The sequence below is a fragment of the Octopus bimaculoides genome, chromosome 7, assembly GCF_001194135.2.
Source record: "Octopus bimaculoides isolate UCB-OBI-ISO-001 chromosome 7, ASM119413v2, whole genome shotgun sequence".
Taxonomy (NCBI): domain Eukaryota; kingdom Metazoa; phylum Mollusca; class Cephalopoda; order Octopoda; family Octopodidae; genus Octopus; species Octopus bimaculoides.
In genome coordinates, this window is record NC_068987.1 from 24,543,161 (window position 1) to 24,552,346 (window position 9,186).

General features: G+C 37.2%; 2 protein-coding genes across 2 annotated transcripts in view; both read right to left on the reverse strand.

Annotated features, from left to right (window-relative positions):
* Positions 1–197: 197 nt before the first annotated feature.
* LOC128248346 (SCAN domain-containing protein 3-like) lies at positions 198–6,565 on the reverse strand. The gene is made up of 2 exons (XM_052969393.1): positions 6,427–6,565; positions 198–1,529 (listed from the first exon to the last, which is right to left on the reverse strand). Exon 2 carries the CDS (start codon positions 1,458–1,460, stop codon positions 831–833), a length of 630 nt encoding a protein of 209 aa, XP_052825353.1. The 5' UTR covers positions 1,461–1,529; positions 6,427–6,565; the 3' UTR covers positions 198–830.
* A 39-nt stretch (positions 6,566–6,604) lies between these two features.
* Positions 6,605–9,186, reverse strand: part of LOC106872823 (protein FAM32A-like) — a 10,304-nt gene continuing 7,722 nt past the window's right edge. Inside the window, exon 4 of the mRNA XM_014919948.2 lies at positions 6,605–6,739. Coding sequence (XP_014775434.1) covers positions 6,671–6,739 — 69 coding nt within the window. The 3' untranslated portion in view covers positions 6,605–6,670. The remainder of the gene's footprint in view (positions 6,740–9,186) is intronic.

Sequence of the window (9,186 nt, forward strand, 5' to 3'; positions counted from 1 at the left end):
CTGGAAAAACAATTGAATGATAAGTTCTATTTTTGTTTCTTCCCCCAGAAGAGGAAATATTCCATGAACACTGAAAAAGAAGAAGAATGCACATATTCAAACCAAACATTGATTTATATAGTCGATAACATATTTCCGAGTTGCTTTTATTCTGACCCTGTTTTTAAGCTATCTTGTAAAGATAACGAAAATCGCAATGAATTGTGGAATAAACATTTAATAGAATTAAAGGAGAAGGTAGAAGATAATACATTGGAGGAAACTCTCGAAAAGTATCGCGTGGATCCTCAAGAAAAAAAAAGATGTTACATTCGTAAAATTACAGGGAAACAAGAATCCGTGTGGTAGGGAACGAAATGATGCTTGCTTCTACATGTCGAAAAATATTTGGCTGCGATTCCTTTATCGATATGTAGGCAAAGGCACCTTCTTTTTCAACTCTTCTTCTCAGTTTCATATTCTTTTTGAAATCCAACAACATTTCAGCCAACTCAAAATTTTCATTTCCTGGTTCATAATTTTCTAGGTCTACAGACCAGAGTGGATAATCCATCTTTAATAAATGGCATAACTACAGAGTTCTACCCCCCAGACTTTGGAAGGTCATAGTTATGCCTAATAAATCATTGTATCTTCTCTCAAAGTCTACATGAAAACCTTCAAGATGGGCAATGCATTCTGATGTAGTAGCAGTGGTGTTAAAAGTTTGAAATGATGCCAAAATTTTAATTTCCCCATATACCCTTTTATCTTCTGAGAACAGGTGACCAAATCTGATTTTCTACCTTGCAGCTCTAAGTTAAGCAGATTCACTGTTTTAAAAATATCACTCAAGTAGAATATTTTTGATTTAAACTCAGTCTTTCCAAAATTTTCTGAGCTGTATCAGACAAACTTTTAATGGATAACATTTCTTCCCTTATTTCATCTTCATGGATGAATCTGACATGGACCAGAAAGATAGCTTGGTTAATAATTATGCTATCATCAATCTGGATAGAAAAATTTGTCTTTTGGAGAATTTCTACAATCTTTTCCTCAACAAAATTAGACATTTCATCCTGTCTTCTTGTAATTGTGTTATTTGAAAGTGGAATTGTACTCCGAGTAAATGCAGCATCTTTTCCCAGAACCTCATTTGCACATGCTATCATAGCAGGCTTGACAAGTTTCTCACCATAGAGCTGAGGTGCTGCAACCTTGGCAATAATTTCAGAGACCAAATAACTTGGTTTGAGTGTCTTTGCTTTTTCAGTATTTATCTTCTTTACAAAGTCAGGTAGTTTGATTGGCTGTATTTTCTTTTTATTCTCAAAATATTCCCTGCCTTTACGAACAGATGATGGCTGCCTTAATTTCTGGTGCTGTTCCAGCTTAACTTTTTTCATCGAATGATTTGTCATGATGGCATCACATTCAAGACACATAGGATTTGAGTCTACAGATACAAAACCAAACATGATAAAATCTTCTTTTAGTTCCTCAGTTTTACCTTCTTAGCAGTTGGTTCAGGCATTATTACAACCGATCTTAAAAAAAAAAAAAAAAAAAAAATAAGAGTAATAAATGCTTTATTTCTATAAAATAATAAATACTTTATTTCTATAAATTAAAAGTATCAAATTTATTATTAAACAATATTGTGTAGTGATTTATTAAAAATATCAAATTTATTATGAAACTGTTGTGATTGTAAAATTTAAATTATGTAATTCTTGATTGTAATATATTATTGATTATATATTATATATTGTTGATACTTATGGAATAATTATAAAATTTTCTTTTCTTATTATTCTATTATTCTGTCTTCATATAAATTATTATTAATTAACAGTGTCTTTATTATCGAACAATATTGTGTAGATCTGAAATGGCTTCAATATTTTTATGGCTACGAATTCTCTGGGAACCACTAGAAATTCTCTGGGGACCACTGGTGGGCCCCAGGGACCACGTTGGGAATCACTGATTTATAGGAGTGTAGTGAGACATGTTAGCACTATTTTGTTCTGGCTGCATAACAGTTATGCTATGCCCGGCAACTTCCACTCGGCAGTGAAGCACACGTTTTTCAAAAGCAAAAGCCAATTGCTGTTGGACTGTCGAGACGAACCTAGTTTCTTTTGGTACTTGACAAGATGCAGTCTCTGATTTTTCGGTGAGATTCTGACTTGCCTTGCATGTCACTCATTGGATTTATTGCTTACATCTTGAAACTGGGGCTAATGCAGTTCCGCACCTTTCCTTGAAAAATGCATGTTATTGAAAAGTTTTTTTTTTCAGATTCCTATGTTTTAGATGTCGGAGATTACAAATATGCAAAAAAAGAAATTGGTGTTCCTTCGATATAACTCTACAAGATCAAAACATCAATTCGACTCTTTCCGTGAAAAGCTCTGCTATAACACGGCAATTCACTTTGGATATCTTCATGACAGCAGCTGTCACAGAGATATCTGGAGCCAATTATCGAGTTATATCAAAGATATCTGAACTTAACTGTCAAAAGTTGTCGAGTTATATCGAAGGAATGCCAAGAAATTTTTTAACCACCATCACCACTCCCCCTCCCATTAAAAATTTTGAACTTTTTCAAAATTTTTTTCTCCGTATGTTTTAGATGACAGAGGTCCTGGATGTGCAAGAAACCACGTTTTCAAAATTTTAAATTCAATAAGCATATAGATAGGTGTATAAAGAGATAGATAGGAATGTCTTCCTGGGGCTAAAAACAACAGTAACACCGTCTTCTATAGGACTGCCACATTTAGTTTAGACAAATATACTTTATGAATAAACGAACAAGGATAAATAGATAAACAGATAAATAAAGAAATGGATGAAAACGTTCAAAATTTAAAATTGGAGAAGGGGTAAAATTTGAACCCCTTATTAAACTTTATAACATTAATTATTAAATATTAATATTTGTTTCTCATAAAATGGTGTATATTTAAAGTAGTTGTATGATGTCAACTTAATGTGACAGTCCCACGAAGGGAATAATACTACTGCCATTTAGCCCTAGGAAGCAGCACCACTTCCTGTCGGCCTTGACATAATTCCTGTGTCCTTATGTTTACAAGGGGGAGACAAGCACCCCCCACCCAGCTAAGCCTGCATCCTGAGACATGTTTCTGAGTCTTTGCTCGTCTGGAGATGTGAATGTGTTTCACTAGAATTATTATATGTTTACAAGAACTAGACGCATTGCCAACTAGCAGGCCATTGCTACTCCAGACTGATGACTAGCAAAGACTCAGAAACATGTCTCTGGATGCAGGCTTAGCTGGGTGGGGGTGCTTGTCTCTTGTAAACATAAGGACACAGGAAATGTGTCAAGGCCGACAGGAAGCGGTGCTGCTTCCTAGGGCTAAATGGCAGTAGTATTATTCCCTTTGTGGGACTGTCACATTAAGTTGACAGCATACAACTACTTTATCGCATCACTACTGCATAAATCTCTCTGCGAGATTTAGAAATGTATTATTTCTATTTTTGAAATCAGTGAATGTGTTTCGCTAGAATTATTATATGTTTACGAGAGCTAGACAGGCATCTCCAACTAGCAGGCCATTGTCTTTGGATACCATCTATGATTTTTTTTTTGACGTTTTTCCTTGCTGCCAGAGTGAGTTCGTGTTTTGCTTGTGTCAACTGTTTTTTTCTGTGAACTGTTTGTTGTTATTTTCACCCTTCGGGGCGGAAAATTTCTGTGGAATTGAAAATTGTTTTCTTGTCTAACGACAAGTATGGAGCTAAATATAGCATTGCAGAAGGAATTCTCCAGAGTGGGAGAGGTCAACCCAGTTGAAAAGTGAACAAAGGAAACCAAGTTTCTCCAAGGCAGTGAGCAGAGGCTCAATAGAATTGGAAGTAACAGTGGACAAGTTGTTTCAGTATAGACAACTGATACAGAAAGTGGGCGAAAAAACAAAACTAATACTGCCCCCAGAGTTGATAAACGCAATTAAAGAAAAAATTAGTTGTATATAAAGTATACAACTTAAAGGAGAAGAGGATAGCCGAAGTAAAGACGGATATTGTGGAGAGATGTTTGGCTCCAATTTAGCCAAAAGTTCGCTACGTTAGTCGAGGCACAAGAAGTGCAACTGTTGAAGTGCATTTCGACTCGGCTAACGTAGCAGAGGAGATTTCCACACAAACCTTAAAAAATGAAAGCATTATGCTGCTGCCCACTTACATGGGACGCAGAACGGCTCGAATCACAGTGGAAGACATACCGGTCGGGTATGATGTAATGTGGGTGGCAGCAGCGGTATCTTTTGACGCGGAATAAAATTTAAACATCCTGAGTATGAGGAAGGAGGAGGCAATCAACTGGAGAGGGCAGATGCTAGAAATAGTTGTTCAAGAAAGTTTGCCTGACAGTCCTGATCAGGAAGAGCTTGGACTTACAGATAAGTACTGTCTTTTTGGACCCAGAAGGTAGGCTGGTCGTCCTCGATGTAACAAGAGTAAGCAGCCCTTCAGGTTGGTAGCTGTCTATGCTCCAAATGAGCATGGGCAGTCTGGTTTTTTTCGGAACCTGGAGTACTTTCTACTGATGTCAAAAACAGTAGTTTTGTTAGGGGACTTCAACACTATCCTTGATGCATGCATCGATAGTGTAGGCTCCACCAATAGAAAAGGGAATCCATGCTTCAAGGGTCTACTAGACCGCTACCGACTGGATGAGCCAAGCATTCCACAGTGGATGTGGAGTACCAACGACGGCTCATGCAGATCGTATATAGACAGAATATTCGTCAAGGAAAGAGATAAACATAGCCTTAGTTGTCCACAATTTTGTATTGTGCTTTACATGGATCACAAGCTTGTGATGTGTAAGGTACAGGTAGATAAGTGTCATAGACAGGGACCAGGGTATTGGAAAATGAACAAGTCTATTTTGGCTTGTGAAGCTTTCCGTACCCTGATTAAGGAGTTAGTTCAGAGGGCGTTATGTGGCACCATCATTAATAATAGATGGTGGCACGCCCTCAAGAGAGCCATCCGTCTTGAGTCCATTAGATTTAGCAAGCAGCTAAGTGTAGATAGGACTAGAATAGAGGGTGACTTAGTTAAGAGCCTAGATGAGGCAATGGAATCTGGCTCCACACCTAGAGTGTTGGTGGCGAGAATGGTCTTGTACCGTCACCTCAATGCCAAACATGAAGGGTGCTGAGTTAGAGCTAATGTACGTGCTGGGAAACGAGAAGGTATTAATGTAGCCAGATGGGCTCATCACGTGGAGAGTCAGAAGGGCAAAAAGTCCTGTATTAAGTCTTTAACTGACGAACAGGGTTGCAAGATCTATGGACAGGAGGAGATGCGAAAGGCTTTTCACCAGCATTTTGTTCAGTTGTTCAGGGAGAGCGGTACGCTTGAGCGCGGGGAGCCCTTAAGGGACTTCCTAGCTGGCGGGCCTCGACTCTCGGCAAATGAAGCTGGATGCTGTGAAGGGCCGATCACTCCCACGGAGGTAAGAGAGGTGCTGGCCGAGTGCACTGGGGAAGAGTCTCCGGGACTGGATGGTCTGCCCTGTGAGTTTTACCGTTTAATGCCGGACTTGTTTGGGGATGTCCTGGCTGGCGTCTATGCAAACTGACAGCAGAATGGGAGTATTCCCAGTGCTGTAAGCCGTGGAGTAGTGACGCTGGTCCAGAAAGACCCAAGCAAGGGGGATAGCATTAGCAACTATCGGCCCATAACTCTACTTAATGTAGAGTTTAATTTCTGTGTAATTTTAAAATGATAACCAAAAAAAAAAAAACAGATTAGTTTAAGTTCTCTTAATTTTTTATCAAGTTCTCAATTTTAATTTCATTGATTAAATTGTACATAATCGTTAAAACCAAAAATTGTATATAAGCATGATCTCATTCATTTTGTGTAATTGTCTGTCTTGTGCCGTCCTCATCTATGTGTGATCTGTAGTGATCATAATAAAGATTTCAACTAGCAGGCCATTGCTACTCTAGACTGATGACTAGCAAAGATTCAGAAATATTTCTCTGGATGCAGGCTTAGCTGGGTGGGGGTGCTTGTTTCCCCCTTGTAAACAAAGGACACAGGAAATGTGTCAAGGCTGACCGGAAGTGGTGCTGGTTCCTAGGGCTAAATAGCAGTAGTATTATTCCCTCCGTGGGACTGTCACATTAAGTTGACAGCATAAAACTACTTTATTGTATCACTACTGCATAAATCTCTGAGAGATTTAGAAATGTATTATTTCTATTTTTGAAATCAGTGGGTGTATATTTAACTTACATTATATTATTAAAGCAAACACAAGTAAAACGCAAATTCTTTTCATTTTAATGTTTTTGTCTGTATTTAATTTCGATTTGTATATGTTTGTCAATTTGCTACGATCTCTTTAAAGTAAACAAAATCAAAAACTTAAAGGTAAACAAGTACCATAAATGGTGCAGGTAAAGATCATGGACCACACTCTCATGGCGATTTATTTTTTTTGTGTTCTTTTTTTTACAGGAACATACTATGTCAAAGGTGGAGATTCCGAATCTGCAAAAAAAAACCTGCATTTTAAAAATTCATCAGTTTGGATGAATTTCCCAGTGCAAAAACATTGAAATAGCTTAAAAAAATTTATTATCAGATGTTCTGTACAAAAAAAATGAGATGAAGCCTTGTGGATCTTTCATTTTGTCCAGCTGACTTTGGGAATATCAAAGTGTTCAGTGAGAGTGTCCAAGTGTCGGTTGAAATCCTGCAAAACAGAATGAAATAAAATCAAGAAATGCTTCAAATTTTACATATAAAGCCAGAGTGAGGAACCTTACTAATACAAGGGGCAAGCTGCAAGCACATTAGAATGAATCTATGGGGAGACATCGATGTTAAAAGAAATAATACATCTTATATTTTAAAAGTTTATAGATATTTAACTTATATTGAATTACACTAAGAGGTGTAGTTATGGCACTGTAGTTAAGAAGTTCACTCCCCAAATATGTGGTTTTGAGCCCAGTACGAAGTGTGGCAACTTGAGCAAGTGTCTCCTACTATAGCATAGACTAGTGAATGGATTTGGGAGGTGAAAACTAAAAGAAGCACACCATGTATGTGTGTGTGTGGGTGTGGTTAAGAAGCTTGCTTCATAATTATGTGTTCTTAGGTTCAGTCCCATAGTGTAGCATCTTGTGTAAGTGTTTTCTACCATAAACCTGGGCTAACCAAAGCCTTGTGAGTGGATTTGGTTGATAGAAACTGAAAGAAGTGTCACATACACATATACATATGTGTGTGTGTGTGTAGACAAGATTGTTTGTCTTCCATGAAAACATGCCAGCTATAGGGAAAATATATTGCTAGTAAACAATGGAGGTTAAGTAACAAGAGGGGTATTTGGCTGTAGAAAATCTACCTCCAGAAATTCTGTTTGACTAAGCAAAGCACGGAAAAGTGATGTATGTATGTGTGTGTGTATGTATGTATGTATATGTGTGTGTATGTATGTATGCATCTTGTAGGTATGTACACATACACACACACACACACTCTGAGTGTACCATATATTACCCATTATTTATTTTATAAAATAAAAAGTTTCACATTTTGGTTAATGAAAGTTTACAAGTTGATTGTTATATTTATTCACAATATTTTACACATATTTACAATTCAAAATGGCCAACCCTTGCTTTCACCATAACCCTTAATATCTATTCAACTGTTTTATCACCTCACAATTCTTTATACCAGCCATTTTCAATGCTACGATTTGTTCACATTTGTTTGAGCCATCATATTTAATTAGGGGTAAATAACAAGACAAAAGAATGTTAAGAAGCATTAAACAACATTTGCAACTATTTTTGGAAATAAGAATGTTTGAAATTATTGCCATTGAAAATTCCCACTTTCGGCAAAAGGTACACAGTCTGATAATAAGCAAGAAACTAGAAATGCATTCATTGCTTCTACAAGAAGGCATCTTGAAATGTGCATGCAGTAGTGTATACAATCCTAGTACAGATCATATATGTTTGGGACATACTTAACTCGCACAAAGGCTGTATTCACTAATACAATGTGTGTGTGTATGTATTCTGTTAGGTTGCTCTTCAGTGGCACTAGTAACATGTAACCCAGTACAACCTGTTGCATAGATGGACCATCAGTAACTAAACTGACAACATCAACAAGCCTGCTTTTTGAGTAGGCTGGCTTTTGGACATCCTACAGGATGAAAAATAAAGAAGACAAATCTGACAGTTTCTCTAAGGAATTTTTGATAAATATGAAATACAGTAGAATATCAGCCTGATTGTTTGCAGAGCTGCAACAACTCCAAACATGTTTCAGCTTTATTAGACCTTTCCAGTAAAGTACAATCTAGCAGCAACTGCAAGATCTTAGAATGACTAGGGAGAATATAGGAATTACAAGAATAAACACAAAACACTGAAATAACTTGAAAGAATGACTGGGAAAAATTGCCATGGATTGCCTGCTGCAAGAAAACTTTATTATATTAGTGGTTTTCAACTGAGCTCCATGTAAGACTTTTAGGGGTTCACACAAGCAAAATAGTAAATTGGGGATCCACAAGTAGTATTTTAAGGATCCATGGAAAAAATTTTGTTTTAGAAGTATTTATTGCAAGGAAACTAGTTCCACCAGAATAGAGTAACCAATGGGATCCATAAATAAAGAATGGTTGAGAACTACTAAGTGGGGGGGGGGGGGCATTAGCATATGAGTGTAGTCAGCTAACCAACATTATTTCAGAAGAAACAAGTAAAATCGGATTGTGCTGACAAACCACAGATGATTTTACGTAAGTAAAAGAGTTAATGGGGAAACCAGTACACAATTAATCCTTTATTTTTTTATATATTTTTCATTTTGTCCTGCCCGCCTAAGCTCTGGTATTTTGCTGAATTTGTTCTGGAGAACACGATTTTTCTTTTGTGGTTGGGTTGTTGATGACCTCTTTCTAGCATATTGGATGTCCATCTAGTGGTCATCCCTTCTTATATGCATGTAATACAATTTTTCTGAATTATCAGATTTTTTATATGCTAGACCATCATCATCATCATCATCATCATCGTTTAACGTCTGCTTTCCATGCTAGCATGGGTTGGACGATTTGACTGAGGACTGGTGAAACCGGATGGCAACACCAGGCTCCAGTCTGATTTGGCAGAG

Excerpts from the sequence above, each read along its gene's own strand:
- LOC128248346 (XM_052969393.1), bottom strand. The coding sequence starts at position 1,460 with ATGTTTGGTTTTGTATCTGTAGACTCAAATCCTATGTGTCTTGAATGT.